Genomic DNA, 18,869 nt, shown 5'->3' on the forward strand with positions numbered 1-18,869 from the left:
TTCATTTAGTTGCCATTTTGTCTATTTTTACCATGGCTTTTTTTTTTTTTTTTTTTAATGTTTGTTTATTTTTGAGAGAGAGAGAGCGCAAGTAGGGAAGGATCAGAAAGAGGGAGACACAGAATCCGAAGCGGGCTCCAGGCTCCGAGCTGTCAGTACAGAGCCCGACGCGAGGCTCAAACTCACGAACCATGAGATCATGACCTGAGCTGAAGTCGGATGCTTAACCAACTGAGCCACCCAGGCGCCCCTTATCATGGTTTTTAAGGCTCCATTTGTGGGTGGTCAACCAAATGTATTAATACATGTTTACGGAAAATTAACAAACAGTGTAAGCATTGAATTTCTTTAATGCTCTGGTTTGATTCCGTACAGTTTTAGCTTACATTGGTGATTATCAACCTAGGTACTTACTAGAACTTGAGGACAGGCTTCATATTATTTGGGCAGATCAATATATAGCATTTTTAAAACCCCCTCAGATGTGTCTCTACTTTAGAATCCTTTATATTTCCCTGCTTATAGATTTAATCATATATTCATGCCTTTTCATTCATTTAAGCCTATTTTCTTTTGGTTGCTGAAATTGTCAACTTGGCAAGTGAGATGATTTTTAAATGGTTTCCTGTGTCTTTCCAGTACTGCCTCAGTACTTGTGTTCTTAAAAAAAAAATATGCTCCAGTCTATTCTGGGGGGTCCCCAAGGCCACCCCCAGGTTCGGTCCTTCACTAGGAGGACACGCAGGATTCAGCATAATGTCATGCTTAGGGCTGAGGTTTATTACAGCAAAAGGATACAGAGCAAAGCCAGCAAAGATAAAGGGTGCCCAGGGCAAAGTCTGGAGGGAACCAGGGGAACCTTCCAGAGTCCTCTCTCAGTAGAGTCTCACAGGACACATGCGGTTCCTCCAGCAGGGACTTGTAACAACATGCACAGCATGTTGTCTCCCAAAGAAACTTAGAGACTTAGCATTCAAGGGTTTCACTACGAGCTGGTCACATAGGCATCCTCTGCCTAGCATATTCCAAAGTTCTGGACTCCCAGAAGGAAAAGAAACGTTCAGCATAACCTCCACTGCACAAACAACTAGGCCAGGCGAAGCCCTCCTAACATTTGGGGGAAGTTTCCAATTGGTGTAGGGACGTAAACCTTGCAACAGGCGTTTCTGACGACAGCCAGGCTCAGGCTGTTGCCTTAACACAGGCCCAGCAGAGTTCTCTGCTCCTAACACACACACAAAATCCCGATTCCTTTCAGTGGAGAATAAACTGGTTATTAGGGTGCATACAAATACTAGGCAGAGGTACTCATTCTAGGCCACTTTAGTGACATAACTAATAAAATATCTTTTTGATAGATTATTCTCCATTTAGGTTTTGTTGTTGTTGTTGTTGTTGTTTTAAAGTAATCTCTACACCCAACATGGGGCTTGAACTCACAATCCTTTGGTCTCATGACCCTGAGATCAAGAGTTGCATACTCTACAGAGTAAGCCAGCCAGGCACCCCTCTTCCCTTAGAGTTCTAACCATTTAAATCCTATTTTCATCTTGTTCTAATGGAAACACTAATCATTTTTGTTTTGTTTGTTTGCTTTTTTACTTTTGTGCAAGCAGCTTTTCTTCCATAAAGCAACATCATATTTTTAAAAATCAATTTTAGGTGTGCCTGGGTGGCTCAGTTGGTTAAGCATCCAACTTTGCCACAGTTTGATCTCAAAGTTTGTGAGTTCGAGCCCTGCATCGGGTTCTGTCTCCCTCTTTCTCTCTCACTCTCTTTCTCTCTCTGCCCCTCCCCCCTCCCCCCGCTTGCACTCTGTCTCTCTCTTTCTGAAAAATAAACTTTTTAAAACTTTTACTTATTTTTTGAGAGACAGAGAGAGAGCATGAATGAGGGAGGAGCAGAGAGAGAGGGAGACACAGAATCCAAAGCAGGCTACAGGCTCCGAGCTGTCAGCACAGAACCCAACGCAGGGCTCTAACTCATGAACTGTGAGATCATGACCTGAGCCAAAGTCAAATGCTTAACCATCTGAGCCACCCAGGCACCCCTAAACAAATTTTTTAAATCAATTTTAACACATTGTATAATTTATTATTTCCAGTGTATTTATATTGGAATAATTGATGGACTCCTAGAAACCTTAATCTTCTGAAATAATTTGGATTTTATCCATATTTCTCATAAAATAAAGCCCATAATGTATTATTGTATTACATTTTAGAGCTTTAGAAAGAACTGTGCGTTATAATAAAAATATGTAGCTAGAATGGATTTGAGGATAGTAATGGTACCATGCGAGTCCCCTTCCTTTTTATGGCCAAATATCTTGGAATTAATGTTACATGCTGTCCCTATCACCATCATCTGAATCCGATGAAAGGAAAGAGAAATTGTTATACCTCCCTAGGGAATGGTCATGGATGCCTATTGATGTGTTGGATAAAATTCCATACACTTAGTAGAGAAGAGTGGTGAATGGGAGAATACAGAAAAATATAATCTTGAGATTTTCTGAAGTTCTTCTTTAACTCTATTATTAGGGCCAAGTGCAGATCAGCTGTGTGGGGGGGGGGGGCATGGCCATTATTTAGTCACTAACGGTTTGAATATTGAACTCCCAAGTTTTTGCAATTCTTTGGAGAAAAACTACCCAAGAAGTTCCAATGGAATGATTACTGAAAGTCCATTATCTTTGTCCTTCTTCTAGTTCAGAAGCCATGAACTCAAGCAATGATTCTAAAATGACCCAAAAGTAAAACAAATTCGTTTTTAAGTCTTACACTTCTGGGGAGATCTCCTTGGTCATGGTTTCAGGTGCATTGCCATTAGCCCCTGTTGATGATGCCTGTTGACCCTAGTCCAGTGAGGCCATCGTTTCCTATACAAACTCAGTGATTAAAGCACATCCCAGTATGATACCCCTTAGATTTTGCTTTATCCTGTTTAAAAACAAGAATCATCCTGGGAATGATAAAACTCTGAGGTTTTAACTCACACAAATACTTAACACATTCACCTGGCAACGTTTCCATTCCACACCTGTTTCACAAAAAGTTTTAAAAAATTTTTTAATGTTTATTTATTTTTGAGAGAGAGATGATGGAGTGCAAAAGGGGAAGGGGCAGAGAGAGAAGGAGACACAGAATCCGAAGCAGGCTCCAGGCTCCCAGCTCCCAGCTGTCAGCACAGAGCCTGACACAGGGCGCGAACTCACAAGCTGCGAGATGGTGACCTGAGCCGAAGTTGGACGCTTAACCGACTGAGCCATCCAGGCGCCCCTCACAAAAAGTTTTAAAAGAAAATTTTTGTATTTTTACCAATGGTTGTTTCATGTATCAAGTATTGTTCATTGTCTGTTTAAAAAGTCAGATCTCTGTACCATTTGTAACTCAGTTTATAACACCTTTGTATATATCCCAAAACGTCAAGGTTCCAGCTCCTTTTCAGACGGCATGGGCCCTTACCTGTTTCACACACACACACACACACACACACACACACACACACTCACACACTCACACACTCACACTCCAATTTCCTCATAGTTAAAATAATATTGAACTGGTGTAGACATTAAATTTTTATATTTTCTTGTGATCAGCTTTTCTATTTTTAACTGCCTCTCAGACCTAGAACCTCAGCATTTTTTGACTTCCTCCTCATTGCTATTCAGGTTTTCTCTATTCTCTGGCTTTTCCAAAGCCTGCTGCTTGCACAAACCTACGATTTGACTTTCATTTTATGTTTCTGTAAGTATCCACCGTTGGGACTCCGCAGGCCTGTGAGGAATGTGCTCTGAAAGTTGTGGTGGCCCGGCCGGCAGCTGCCATACTGTCACCATGCAGGTTTCTGTCTCAGGCCATCACAGTATTCACGTTCTGCTCCTTTCATTTCGGGTCCAAAAGGTTCTCCGGCTACACTCCCACCACTCCCACTCCAGCATAGGACATACCACAGTATTCTTTGCATTCTGTGACTGGAGTGCCGAGACCGAATTATTTAACAAAATCAGTATGTCGTTATTTGTACTGATCTAGCTAAATGACCACAGGAACTTTTAGCATCATTATTCCACAGGAAAGGTTGGCTTCCTACGATTTCCCAAGTTCAGTGAAGATATACTTAGCCAGTGGGTTTTTTTTTTTTAATGTTTTTATTTATTTTTGAGACAGAGACAGAGCATGAGCAGGGGAGGGGCAGAGAGAAAGGGAGACACAGAATCTGAAGCAGGCTCCAGGCTCTGAGCTGTCAGCACAGAGCCCGATGTGGGGCTCAAACTCATGGACTGTGAGATCATGACTGAGCCGAAGTCGGACGCTTAACCGACTGAGCCACCCAGGCGCCAGTGGGTTTTAATAAAGTGGAGAACTGGGTTTTTTTACCCTTCCATAACTTTTATGGTTAGCTGCTGACAAAAGATTGGACAGAATCCAAATGCCCATCAGTAGGGGACTCTTGAATAAACAATGGTATAGCTACCTAGTACAGCTCTAGAAAGGAATGAGAAAGATCTCTGTACATTAATTTATGTTTTATCTTTATTTTTGAGAGAGAGAGCGTGAGCAGGGGAGGGGCAGAGAGAGAGAGAGATACCGAATTGAAAGCAGGCTCCAGGCTCTGAGCTGTCGGCACAGAGTCTGACGCGGGGCTCAAACTCACACACTGTGAGATCATGACCGGAGCCGAAGTCGGACGCTTAACTGACTGAGCCACCCAAGCGCACTACCTTGTAATTATTTTATATAATTAAAAAAAACAATTAGAATTTAAAAATCAAGCATAGGCTGAAATAATTAAACTATATAATTCATGTGTGACATAAATACATAAAATAGATTTCTTTCAAATGGCTTTAAAACATAATATTTGAGGTGCCTGGGTGGCTCAGTTGGTTAAGCATACGACTTCGGCTCAGGTCATGATCTGGTGTTTCGTGGGTTTGAGCCCTGCATTGGGCTCTGTGCTGACAGCTCAGAGCCTGGAGCCTGCTTCGGATTCTGTTTCCCTCTGTCTCTGCCCATCCCTCACTCATGTGCTGTCTCTATCTCTCAAAAATAAATAAACATTAAAAAAAAGTTTTTTAATAAGTAAAACGTAATATTTTAACTATATATCCCTAGAGGATATATAAAAGAGTCACAAAATAATCTCAAATCTAGTTCATATTTTTGTTTATAACATTGCTATTATTTTGACACACGTCTTCAGATAAAGCAAAGATTATATTAATGTCATTAGGAACCAAAATTTTCAAGGTAAGGGAGAAAAGATACAAGTATAAAATGAAAGGATTTAATGAAAGCCGTGTAATCTTATATATGAATCATGAATATGAATGTAAACTCATGACATTTTTTCTAAAAGGTATGTATTTCAATAGCTGTGTCCATTGAAAAGAGAAGTAACAACAACCTGTTAACTGTTGGCATCCTCATCATCCAGATTGCGGTCTCTAAATTCTGTTTCTCAGATCAGTGATTGTGTGCGTGGAACAGGAAATGTCCAGGATGAACCTGGGATAGTCTGTCATGCCAGAAATGGAAGAAACTAGATGTCTGATGATATGAAAAGACATGGAGCCGCTCTGAAGAGGCTCCCACTGGCCAAAGAAGGCACAATTTGAGCAATGGATTGAAACTCATCAAATATATTACACACACATACACCCCCCCCGCAAAAAAAAAAGTCAAAACCACTTGAATCACATGTAGAGGTTTCTAAAGCACTGTTTTAAAAGTCTCATCGTTTTTTAACATTTATTTATTTTTGAGACAGAGAGAGACAGAGCATGAACGGGGGAGGGTCAGAGAGAGAGGGAGACACAGAATCTGAAGCAGGCTCCAGGCTCTGAGCTGTCAGCACAGAGCCCGACGTGGGGCTCGAACTCACGGACCGTGAGATCATGACCTGAGCCGAAGTCGGACGCTCAACCGACCAAGCCACCCAGGCGCCCCAAAAGTCTCATAGTTTTGATGAATAGTTCATCCTCTGGATGTCTGTAAAAAGACCCTCTTCGTTACACCTAGTCTGTCCCCTCCTGCTCTTTTCCATATATGTGTGTGGGTATAAAATCTGGAAGAAAAAAAGATCTGGTTAGATAGACTATGTTTAGTACATTTCAGCCTGTAGTTTAAAGCAGGAAGTTGGAAAGGCAACCTGCTGTGCGCACTAGAACCTGTATTTTCCTGGTCTTTCTGCATAACCTGAGAGTCTTTGGGGCCTTAGTCTTGTCCACCTCATATTTCTGCTTTAGGCACACCAAATTTCAGTGGACTCTAACTGATTTTAAAGGCACTGGGCAGAACAGTGAGTTCTGCTCATTTGCTACAAATAAAACCAGAACCTACCTACAAGGCTTTTTTGAGAAATAGTATAGTTTGAATTTACTCTCTGTACCTTCTCAGCTTGCCAGCTTGTCCTTTTAGGCCAAAAAAGGCCATATAGGCCTTGGCTCAAATAGCAAGCACAGCTGTTTCTGTACTGACCAAATGAGGCATGTTATGTGCAAAGTGTTTGGGGGCTGTTCTTTTTTTCTTTCTAGAAGAATCCACTAGGCCTGAGGGACTTGGAAATACTATTCTTCCCTCTCCTGGGGGCTCAGGGAACAATGAGCTGTATCATTTAATAGGCAAAAGTAATATGAACTTGGGGCACCTGGGTAGCTCGGGTGTTTAAGTATCCAACTTCAGCTCAGGTCATGATCTCGCGGTCCGTGAGTTCAAGCCCTGCATCGGGCTCCACTGACAGCTCAGTGCCTGGAGCCTGCTTCAAATTTTGTGTCTCCCTCTCTCTGCCCTTCCCCCGCTCACACTCTCTCTCTTTCTCAAAAATAAACATTAAAAAAATATTTTTAGGGCCGCTTGGGTGGCTCAGTCGATTAAGCATCTGACTTTGGCTCAGGTCATGATCTCGTGGTTCGTAGGTTCAAGCCCTGCATCGGGCTCTGTGCTGACAGTTCAGAGCTCAGATCCTGGAGCCAGCTTCAGAGTCTGTGTCTCCCTCTCTCTGTCCTTCCCCTGCTTGCTCTCTCTCTCTCAAAAATAAAGAGACGTTAAAAAAAAATTTTTTTTTTTGATTTTTAAAGTACTATGATCTTTTAGAGCCTAGAACTGAGAACCTGAAAAGTATGTTTCTAAGGAGTCAGATCTGTGTTTAAATAGGCCTAAGTTGGGGCGCCTGGGTGGCTCAGTCGGTTAAGCGTCCGACTTCAGCTCAGGTCACGATCTCGAGGTCCGTGAGTTTGAGCCCCGCATCGGGCTCTGGGCTGATGGCTCAGAGCCTGGAGCCTGCTTCCGATTCTGTGTCTTCCTCTCTCTCTGCCCCTCCCCCGTTCATGCTCTGTCTCTCTCTGTCCCAAAAATAAATAAACGTTAATAAAATAAATAGGCCTAAGTTTGTAATTCTGGGAATGTATTTGTTTTTTAATTAACATCTAAGAAAAACTTGGTCAATCTTGTTTCTTCTGCCTTTTTCCTGCTATGTTTTAAAGCAGACCTTTGCTAATATGGCATTTCACCATACATACTTCCTTACTGGCAATTTATTTAACCTCTGGGGGCCCTCTCTACCGAAATGGAGAAAACATTCCCTGCTTTATTATTTCATTAAAAAGCTGTGAGAGGTGAAAACATTTTGGAAGTAAGAGTGCTAACAAAATGAAAGCACTACTGATTCTAGATTATGTCAGGGTGTCCTCTCCAAGGTAAAAACTCTGATTTGTTTTAAAATGAAAGTAGTGAGGGACACCTGGGTAGCTCAGTCGGTTAAGCAGGCAACCTTGGTTTTGGCTCAGGTCATGACTATCTCACAGTGTGTGGGTTTTAGCCCTGTGTCGGGCTCCCCGCTGGCAGTGTGGAGCATGCTTGGGATTCTCTCTCTCTCTCTCTCTCTCTTTCTCTCTCTCTCTCTCTCTCCCCCTCTCCCCCCCTCTCCTCACTTGCCCTCTCTCTCAAAATAAATAAACTTAAAAAGTATTCTAGAAATGTGGGTGTGCCTAGGGCACTCATACTGTATTGAAAAAAAATGAAAATAGTGAATCAAGGGATGCTTGGCTGGGTCAGTCGACAGAGCATTTGGCTCTTGATCTTGGGGCCACGAGTGAAAGTTTACTAAATAAATAAAAAAACAAAATAGTCAGGTTTCAGTATACCATGTAAAAATACATAAATCTGGTTCTCTAGATGTATGCCTTTTTTTCAAAGGCTGGTTTAGTTTTGGTTTTCCAGTTGGAGATAAATATTTGGGCAAAACATAGTGTTCAGCAAGCCAACCCGATCATTTTCACTTTTGGAGTCAAGCCCTGAAGGCCATTCTCTTTTCCCCACAAATAGAGCCTGGCATTTCAACATCAGATATTCTGTCTTGGATCAAACAAGAGGAAGAACCCCAGGTTGGGGCCCCACAGGAGGCTAAGGAGAGTGACCCGCACAAGGGTGCCTATGCCGGTGAGTGAGGACTCGGAGATGCCCCCGTCCAGATTCTGCTCAGGCCAGGACTGACTGAGGAAGCGGCAGGTGGGGGCCGGGGCGGGGGGGGGGGGGGTGGTGTTGTGGAGGCAAGGACGGGGAAGAAGACTGGGGAAAGGGGGAAAAGGACACACTCAAGTAGGTGAGAAATAATGAAATCAAAGTGAGATGAATTTTATGTGTGAAAACACACCCTTTTAAGTGTAAAGACAAAGTCGATTTGTTAGAGGGAGAAAGATAAGTGCCCACAGGATGGACCAAAAGTAGGAGGATGAGGAAAGAGCGAAGACCATCTGAGGATTGTGTAGAAAGGATAGAACAAAAACGGGGGGAGGAGATGAGCCATAGAGACAAGAATGTCCTTGGAGAGGCGCAAGTGTTGACAAAGCTCTCCCGTGGGACAAAGTGACGGCAGAAGCAGCAAATACCTTCCTTCCCAGAGATTTAGCACCATCTATATTTTGCCATCTGAATTGTAGAAGAGAATCCCAAGGTCAGAAGGAACCCATTCATATATATGACTTGATGCAGCCTGTTTGAAATATCCTCTATGCCCTGTGTTCCATTAGACTCTAGGAAACAAATAAAAAATACCAGTTGGTGCTCTTCCAGATATTTATATCGGACACCTCCCCCCCCCCCCCCAATGCCCCAGGACTGGGCATGCCCACTGTTAAGTCTCCAGGGTGAGTGAGGTGGATGACTTCTATAAGAGAAATCAGGAGTTTGGAGAAGATCTGTCAGTTTTAGTTTAGGTGTTTAGTTGTGGCCTCCAGCCAGTTGTGAAGCCGGAATTGGGCCTTGCGAGATTGGCGTGACATGGTCGGGTGTGATTTGGGAAGATGGGAAGAGACGGATGGAGGCTACAAAAGGGAGGGCAGAATGAGCAAAGATTCAGAGCCAGAAATGACTGGATTTTCAGGCAAAGTAAAGAGAGCTAATAGTCATGAAGCATTTATCTGGCCGACCGAAGAGAAGTCAGAGTAGATGAATGTGTCATTTTTAGGCCTTGTACCGGGAGTTGCCATCAGACGGCTATTGACGGGGGTGACCCTGAGTCCTTTCTTTCAGATGAGGAGCTTGTCATCAAAGCTGAAGGCCTTGCCCGAGCCTCCCTGTGCCCCGAGGTTCCCGTCACCTTCTCTTCTCCACCACCGGCAGCGAAGGACGCTTTTTCCGATGCGGCTTTCAAAAGCCAGCCGTCTGCGTCCATGGCACCTTTTGGACGTCCAGCCGCAGACCTGGCTGAAGCCTCTGAGGGACAAGTGACTTTCACGCAGTTGGGCAGCTACCCCCTGCCGCCTCCGGCCGGGGAACAGGTATTTTCATGCCACCACTGTGGCAAGAGCCTCAGCCAAGACATGTTGCTGACCCACCAGTGTAGCCACACAGGTGAGCACCCCTTGTCCTGTGCCCAGTGCCCTAAGCACTTTCCCCAGCAGGCCGACCTCAGCAGCAGCTCCCAGCCCCACGCCAGTGACACGCCCCCCACCTGCCCGCACTGCGCCAGAACTTTCACTCACCCGTCAAGACTCACCTACCACCTCCGGGTCCATAACAGCACCGAGCGCCCCTTCCCCTGTCCTGACTGCCCCAAGCGCTTCGCGGACCAGGCCCGGCTCACCAGCCACCGGCGAGCGCACGCGAGCGAGAGGCCCTTCCGCTGCGCGCAGTGCGGCCGGAGCTTCAGCCTGAAAATCAGCCTCCTGCTGCACCAGCGGGGGCACGCGCAGGAGCGGCCTTTCTCCTGCCCCCAGTGCGGCATTGACTTCAATGGCCACTCGGCCCTGATTCGCCACCAGATGATCCACACGGGCGAGCGCCCTTACCCGTGCACTGACTGCAGTAAGAGCTTCATGCGCAAGGAGCACCTGCTGAACCACCGGCGGCTGCACACGGGCGAGCGGCCCTTCAGCTGCGCGCACTGCGGCAAGAGCTTCATCCGCAAGCACCACCTCATGAAGCACCAGCGCATCCACACGGGCGAGCGGCCCTACCCTTGCGCCTACTGCGGCAGGAGCTTCCGCTACAAGCAGACGCTCAAGGACCACCTGCGCTCGGGCCACAGCGGGGGCTGTGCGGGCGACAGCGACCCCTCTGGACAGCCGCCCGACCCCCCGGGGCCGCTCCTAACTGGGCTCGAGACTTCTGGCCTGGGCGTTAACACCGAAGGTCTAGAGACCAGTCAGTGGTACGGGGAAGGGAGCGGAGGGGGGGTTTTGTAAATCTCGCTCCTTTCGCGGTTGTCCGTGCCCGCTGGCCCCTGGGCCCTCCGCAGTGATCGCCGTGTGGCACGTCCGTGAGTTTGGGATCTTACACACTTGACTACAGACACGCCGGAATTTGGAACTTGACAACATTACAAGAACACCACACTTTGAAACCCAGAAAGACCTGGAAAGGGACCCAGCATCCCGATCGTTTCAAAAGTATTACCTAAGCAGAAGTTGTATAAGAATGTTACATACGAATGTTGCAGAGAGGTTAGGAAGCAAGATTTGTCCTCTGGTAATCCATCACAGGGTCCTAAGGTAATAATGATTGTGGCTCTAGGTAGGAAGAGCCTCCAAAGTTCGAAGCCCATCCTGAGGCATGAGAATGTCTCACCGAACCTCTGGTTAATTCCTTGATGGTGAGATGGTTGTTAGGAGGGAGTGCTGGAGCCTGGGTCACGTGCGCCCCTTCCTGACACCAGCTAAAATCTGCTCCTGTGCTGATGTACTGCCTCTCCCGAGATGAGAATTCAAGACTGCCTTCCTAGGTTTCCTAGATTAATTCTTCTAATACGTTTTGTTTAATATCCGGGGAGCAAGAAGCCTGACTTTAAAAGCTTCTTAAGGAGAACAGTTCCTAACTTTGAATAGTTTGATTTGAAGAGTTCAGGCTCTTATTGGCATTTAAACTGCTAGGAGCCTTTGTGGAGGTCCTCGTTAAAAAAGCGGGAGCAGTGTCCTTAGCCCCAGCTTTAAAATCTAGAGAGCCCAGAGAAATGACAGAACAGCCTGAAATTTGTGCCTGAACCATGACATAAAAATTTATGTCAGATTTTCCTTATTTCCAAGCTAATAAGCTGGTTTTTCCGTTCCTGCTGTCTCATCTTCTTGACAGTCATCAGCAGAAAAGATCACGGCGCTTTCCAGAAGCGTTACGGAGTTTCAGAAAGTGCCCGTGGCTCTCAGCTTTCCTTTCCTCAGTAGTGAGATGATGGTGCTCTCCTGCAGCTTTCTTGAGTTACCAGTGTCTGCGTGCCCCTTCCGGCTCTCCCCATTGGCAGTGGGCAGACTGAAGGGCTTTGTGGGTCCCTGAGCACTAAGCACCAGTACAGACAAGGACAGCCCCTTCTTGCCTGTTCTGCTTTTAGGGACCTTGGCTCCCATGTGCTCGAGATCATTCAGTCAGAGGAGGGCATCGGAGTGTGGTCCTGCTACTAAGTGGCTTTGCAGTGGGACATAAGTCCCTTTCCCTGTACAAACTGCAAATTTTCATCTGCAAAATGATGAGGCTGGTGGAAGGAAAAAAAGTGAAATTAACAAAGAAATTAACAAAACTCATGGTTCATTTCTTCTGCCAAAATTCTATCTCTAACTCTGGCTTCTCTCCAGGCGAAGCCAAATAAGACCCCCCCAAATCCAAGCAGAGACGTTCTTGTTGAAACTTGACCAAACTCGATTTGTTTTATTCCGGCTGGGAGCCTGAGGTGGGAGAGACTGCCCTAAGTCTTGGGCTGTAACGCTGTTGATTCCTACCCTCTCTTGTTTCCCCTGAATCTTTCTCAGATGCCTGGAAACAAGGTCTGCAAGTACTTAGCACAGTTTCTTGATGAAATGATAAGGGAGGCACCCATTTTTCCCTTATCACCTAGCCCAGCCTTCACCCAGCCTAGCTATGCATAAACACACTAGGAAAAAGGTTTTGCCCTGGCTAGCTTTGCTCCTGGGAAGGCTCTGTCTGAACATGCTGCCCTTAGAGGACAATTGCATTTATGAAACATCTGCTCTGTGGCATTCACAATACCAGGGATCACGGGAGACCTAAGAATGAGTGTGAGACCCGATTCCCTGCCATAACTTATAGTCTGAAGGCAATGAGAAAATCCAGTGTAGAACAAACCAGGACAACTGATGAAAAGAACCCCAGCATATTGGGATTAGTGCTTTCTAGTTAGAATCTAGACCAATACTATAGGTAAATGTAGGGGCTCTGGGGCTCCCAAAGCCAGGGTTCCAGCTTCACTGGTGACCTACTAGGAACTTGGTGTGAGATCCAGCTCTGGTTTGAACCTTGTCTCCTCATTAAAGGGGACAAGAATCAAAGCACTACCTTTAGGTGGTGAGTTCCCTTTTCTGGAAGGATTTGAATATTTGCCTGGGTGTGCTAGAAAGGGATTCCTACATTAGGTGTGGTGCTGGTCTAGATAACGTCAGAAACTCTCAAAGATTTAACGAGGGTACAGAGCTTGTTAATGAGAGAGACCTGTGGGTTAAAATGCTACATATACATCCCACAGTCTTTTCTGCAAGGAACTGTAGTCAGCAGGGACCCACACTCTGGCAAGAAGTTGAACACGGTTCAGATATCAATGAGGTGGTTCAAATGCCATGGCAATAGCCATGAAGCTGAATGACAGGGAATGGGCAGGGCCATGCCAGAAAGATGGAAGTCCGTGTTCTAATCCTCAGCCCCATACACACCAGGGGTTTTCGATTGTGCATTCTGGTCTCCTTTCCCTGCACCGATCCTCTAACAGGTAGAACTCCGGGCCAGCTCTAGACTTTGTTTGCTTAAGATTCCTGAGCGGATGCATAAATGTATCAGTGGAAAACTTAAGCCCAACAGAAAGGTTTCAGAGTGTGGAGAAACTTGGTCCATCGAGGGCTCTTGAGAGAGACCATTTAACTGCAGTTGAAGTAGCTGAGGATTGGTTGTCATGACCAGGCAAGATAGGAAAGACGAGAGCCCAGAAATGTGCTCTCCGTCAGTCTGCCCCTGGGCTAAGAGGTCTGTCACGTACAAATAGGCATATCCCCTTGGAGTAGATCCAGATACTGACTCTAACCAGATTCACTCTTTGCTTGCCAAGTTTTTCATCGTCACCATTAGATGAGCCTCTGTTTCAGCCACAGGTGTGAAAATAAATGGAAGTTGATTGCTTGTCTAGAAAGTGAAAGAAGACTCTGGTCCTTTCTGCTGGAAATTTAGTATTGGAAACACGGTAGCTGGGCTCTGGCTAGAGCAGTGCTTTACGTAAATAAGACTGCAAGGTTCCAGTGGGAGACTGCTGGGCTGCTTTTTGGAGCGTTTTGGAAAGACTTGGGTGACCATGCCCATCTCAACCAGGATGAGATCGGATGGCTGCTCACTGGGGAATAACAAACGTTCACTGTCTCAGTCCGCAAAAACTTTGTTGATAATAAAAGACCCGGGTTCCTTTATTCATAACAAATGGGATGGAGAACCCAGTTTCTGCTCAGGTTTTCTCCGAGGAGAGTCAGAACGCCCTGGTCCTTCCCCCCCACCTTCCACCCCATATTGAAGCTTCTTAGACAACAAAAAGCTGTCTGAGGGCTGCTCAATAGCAATGAGTCAAAGCAAGTCTTTCTCCAAATGGCTCTTATAGATGAGGAACTCTGTTATCATCAGATAGGTTTCTTCTCTGTGTTTGGTGGATGCTTTGACCCTGTTCCGTTAACTCTACAAACTCACAGGGTCTATACATAGGACATCCTTTGAGTAGGGAAGTACCAGGTTCTTTAAGCAAAAGAACCTCAAGTTAGGTCAAACTGGCAGGGAGGGGAGGAGGGGGAGGGGGAAGTGCACAGCACCTTAACTAAAGGACACACGTGGGTTAGTAGAGCTTAATGGGCACAGACTCGGAGTCAGACCTGTATTCAAGTCCTAGCATCATCAGAAATATCATAACATATGCTATGTAACCATCATGAGCCTAGTTTCCTTATCTGTAAAATGGAATGACATCTAGGTCTCAAGAGGGTTTGGGGCTTAGAGGAAAAGGAAGCCTGTGTGAAGTGCTTAGCTCAGAGCCTGCCAACACAGGGGTCAGTATGGAAACTATCCAGAAAGGTTACGGGACCGACTGGAGAGACGATCCTAAGTCTGGGCTGCTCTACAGAAGCATTTAATTGCCTGATGTCTCAGCTTTTTGACTGCTGTCTTTTGCTTCTGTTTAACCTGTTCTTGTATTCTGTCTTTCCTGTACCTCCTGGTTCCCACAGGTTTCTGTGTACCTTGACCCCACGTGGCTCTGATTCTTTTGTTTTTTTCTTCAGATTCTAAAGCCTGCGATGTGGCCCAGCTCCCCTTTCTATACCAGGTCACACAGGTTTCCAGCCAACCCTTGGATTGGCTGCCCTTGGGTTGCACGCTCATCTTGGTTCAGTCAGCTGTGGTCAGGAGGAAACGTCCTGTGCTTCCTGCACCAGGGTCTGTGGGCCTGGGAATGGGCAAACGGTGGCACAGGGTTGTATTTCTGGCACCACCAGGACAGGGGACAGTCTCTGTTTCAAAGACGTCTACTTCATTAGGACTTTAAGAGACCAGAGCTTATTGTCCCTACCATAAGGGAACTAGAAGGTACTATTTATGTATCTTGCAACATGAGCAATCTCTTACCTTCTAAGGTGTTAACTCCTCCCTTTCTGGCCCGCTCTAGTTTCTTTTCAAATGTGTAACTCTGGCCATGATCCTATATATACGCATACACAATGACTTCTGTCAGCTAGGTCAAGTTGTCTCTTCAAAACAAAAAAGTATTTCACCCCTAGGGCCAATCAACCACTAAAGGAGGCAGAGAGATACGGCCCAATCAGAGAAGCCTCAGAAGCAGCGTGCTGCAATGCTCTCAAAAACTGCCAGGTACATTTGAAATATTTGATAAAGTCTCATTGAGCTATGTGGCTTTAATGGCAAAGCCATTATTTACTGTAAAATCTTGAAACTGGTCTAAAAAGTGAGCTAATAACCAAGAACACAGGCCATATCCTGTTTCGTATCCCTCACGGGCCACGTGCTGATAGGGACATGGGTGTTCAGTGCATAATCATCCAGTGGAAAGACCACCTGAGCAGGAGTTAAAAACGGGATTCTGGCCTAGCTGAACACTGTTTTCTTGATAGGGAGCAAGCCACTTAATTTGTAGGTCTCATCTTCCTAATTCTAATATGCAGACAGAACACGATGGTTCTTCCAACTCCAAAATCGTGGAATTTAAACATTTTACATCTGGGTCCTGTTTTCCTTGTCTGGTTTCTCCCCAGATTCTGCCCTGTTGAGAGATTGCATCTGACACAGTAGAATAAACACCTTGGAGAGGTATGCATTCTTAGACTCCTATTCTAACCATATTATAATTACTCCAAAGCCATACAAACTGACAAAATTCCAGCAAAACTATAACATTTTGTTTTAAATACACAGTACACATTCGACTGCATTTTACTTAAAGCACAAGAAAACAAAAAGAAGGCATACCAAAATAACAATGATGGATCTAGGGTGCTGGGGCCATTCAGTGGTTCTTTTTGGAAAGTGGGTTCTTCCTCCCCGTGTTTGTAATGTAAAATACTTTATGTCCAGCATCTATAATGCTTTTATAAGAATAAGGCTTATCGTAATGAAAAAGTTCTTGGAAAGGAAGTCAGGAGGCCAGAGTTTGAATCTCATTTTGGTTTTCTCATTCCTAGTATGAGGATAATGCCCACTTTACTAACTTTACATAGGTCACTCAAATGAGGAAAGGTCTTTGAAAGCATTTTGAAACATACTGCAGGCCTAAGAAAGTGTTGACATCGATGCAGAATTACTTGTTGACCAGTTAAACAATTTCCTGGATGTTGTTGGTGCATCTTTTCGTTCAAGGCCAGGCAACGGTTGTTTCTTCGCTTCCAGTCTGCCTGCCTGTGCTGGGGAGAAGCTGGCCCGAGACGGCAATTTGGGAAGCAGTGGGAAGAACAGTATGTGTGAGCAGAGACTGAAAACAAAGCTTGATGCAGAAAGTGTCAGACCTATCTATATAATGCGTTCACTTCTACCAGCAACTTATGCCAGATAACCAGTTTTATGTATATGAGGAATTGTAACAAATTAGAAAGGCGGGCACATTACTGGAGAGACCGGGCTAAACAGGCTGAATTCAAAATCAAGGAAGTACAGAAAGCAGTCTACATACGGCAGTTCTTGGCGTTGAATTGTAGTTGTAAAAAAATTGTGTAAGAGAAACAATATCTACAAGCCAAGCTCACTGAGTAAACAGCAGGATAAAAACAATGGACAAGAATAGTTCAATCAGTCCCATGTTTATTAGCCAATAAGTACTAATTATTGGGATGCTCATTGCCACAGGGTGATCCTGTAAGGCGGAGACAGGCACACTGTTTTGATCTCGGCTGAACGTGAGACGAAGCCAGGGACCTTAAAAAATAAATTTGTGCCAGGGCCCACCCTGGCATGGTCTAATTTGCCTGGGGTGGAGCCTGGGTGTTTTGTTTTTTTTTAAGTCCCCCCGCCCCACGCGATTCTAATGTGCCTGCAAGTTTAGAAGATCCTAGAACAAGAAAGTGAATTCTTGGACTGGAAATGAGCAGTTAGCCTGCTTTACTGGAGCAGGGAGCTGTGGATCGGAGATTCATAAAGGGTCACTGAATCCACAACGGGCCGTCCTAATTTCGTAGGAAGTAAGGCTGTGGGCATGGTGGTTGAAAAAGTTCTGACTGATCGCAGTCGGTAGGACCTCTAGAGGCCGCGGGAAAAGCCGCATTCTCTCTGCTGCGCCCACTGCGGGCTCTGGCCAGAGAGACCGGGTGTGTGACACACTGTCAGCATACCGGACGAGCCCAGATGGGATCCGTTCTGGTGCCTGCAGCGTACCCTGACTCGCATTGTGACACTAGCAGTTTGATGAAGAATGAAAAGGGATCTTGGTGATGTCCTTACCGGCTCGGCTTTAACAATAATACGGGGTTTCACACCTTATTTGTCGCATTTAGGAAAACCAGTATTAACTCTGTAGGAGCACTGGACTTCATTTGGAATGAATTTTGACCAGTTTTAGTAATCAAATCCACACTTAAAAGTTGAAGTGACGCCCGTCGGGAGGATTCAAGAGAGCACACTGCGATTGTTAACTTACCAACACAAAACCTGTCTTCTGCATGCACAGAGTTTCTAAGCCCTGGACACCTGTCGCAGTAGAACTGTTGAGTAGCTAACTCAGGCACCCAAGCAATCACATATTTATTGACACTGAGCAAAGTACCGTAGTCATTAAGAACTGAAGAAGAGCCAGGGAACTTCACTCATCTGCTGTGCCAAGACTTGTTAAGAAGGTGACGAAATGCCTACTTGAAGTAGGCTAAGAATAAACTCAGGAGGGAAAAAGTAGTATTTTCTCTAAACTTTCTGCAAAGCAGGAATTCTCAGAAGTTAGTGAGAAGGAGGGAATGTGTGTGTGCATGCACGCACACACTGAAGTTTGAATAAAAACGTTGGCAAAGGTGGGTCTGAAAGGGCAAGTATGTTGGAAACTCATTAGCGAGAGCAAACTGACCTTAAAACTCTAGAATACAAAACATTTTGCTGTGACCCTCCCATCAGCACTCTGCCTCTTTAAGTAGCAGGAGCTTTATCACCTCGCCCCGCAGTGCCCGCCCCTCCATAAGCCCTGCCTGATTTTTAGTCACACTTAGGATATCAGCGACTTTGACACCCACAGGTTACCCTTCCTTGGAGGTTGGCAGCACTAGAGCCTAACGTGAAGACAGGAAGTTGTCACCACAGACACGCCAGCGGGTGAGGGGACCTGCTGCTGCTCTGTTCTCCTTCCCGTGGGTTACACTGTAGGCCCTAAGCCTGCTTGGTAAATTAGGCGTGGGGAGACAACCGAGATAGGAGTGCAAATCCGGTTACCGTGTTGGCTTCGCTGAGTGAATCTGGAGGTTCCCTTCCTCAAATAAAGCTTGTGGTTGTTGAAGGGGCGTGGAGGGCATGGGGGCAGCAGGAATACCTAGGAAGTGATAGACACACGTGTTGGGATTCTCCGGAGAAAAAGAACTAAAAGGGTATATGGAGATACATTCTAGGAATTAGCTCATGCATTTACGGAGGTCCCGAAGTCCTATGATCTGCCACTTGCAAGCTGGAATACCAGGAAGGCCAGTTGTGCAATTCATTCTGAGTCCAGAGGCCTAAGAACCCGGAGAGGTGATGTCCAAGGGTGGGAGGAGATAGATGTCGCAGCTCAAGGAAGGAGTTAATCTGCCCTTCCCCTGCCTCTTTCTTTTATTCAGGCCCTCAATGACTTGGATGAGGGCATCTTCTCCATAATCAGTCTACCTATTCAAATGCTAATTTTTTTTTCTGGAAACACCCTCCTAGGCACACCCAGAA

General features: G+C 45.6%; 1 protein-coding gene across 2 annotated transcripts in view; it reads left to right on the top strand.

Annotated features, from left to right (window-relative positions):
• ZNF398 (zinc finger protein 398) overlaps positions 1 to 17,980 on the top strand; it is a 33,785-nt gene extending 15,805 nt beyond the window's left edge. For both annotated transcript variants that reach the window (XM_043589832.1, XM_043589831.1), the window contains 2 exons: positions 8,334 to 8,447; positions 9,540 to 17,980. In XM_043589832.1, coding sequence (XP_043445767.1) covers positions 8,334 to 8,447; positions 9,540 to 10,693 — 1,268 coding nt within the window. In that variant the 3' untranslated portion in view covers positions 10,694 to 17,980. The remainder of the gene's footprint in view (positions 1 to 8,333; positions 8,448 to 9,539) is intronic.
• The last annotated feature ends 889 nt before the right edge of the window (positions 17,981 to 18,869 follow it).

The sequence above is a fragment of the Prionailurus bengalensis genome, chromosome A2 (assembly GCF_016509475.1).
Source record: "Prionailurus bengalensis isolate Pbe53 chromosome A2, Fcat_Pben_1.1_paternal_pri, whole genome shotgun sequence".
NCBI lineage: Eukaryota > Metazoa > Chordata > Mammalia > Carnivora > Felidae > Prionailurus > Prionailurus bengalensis.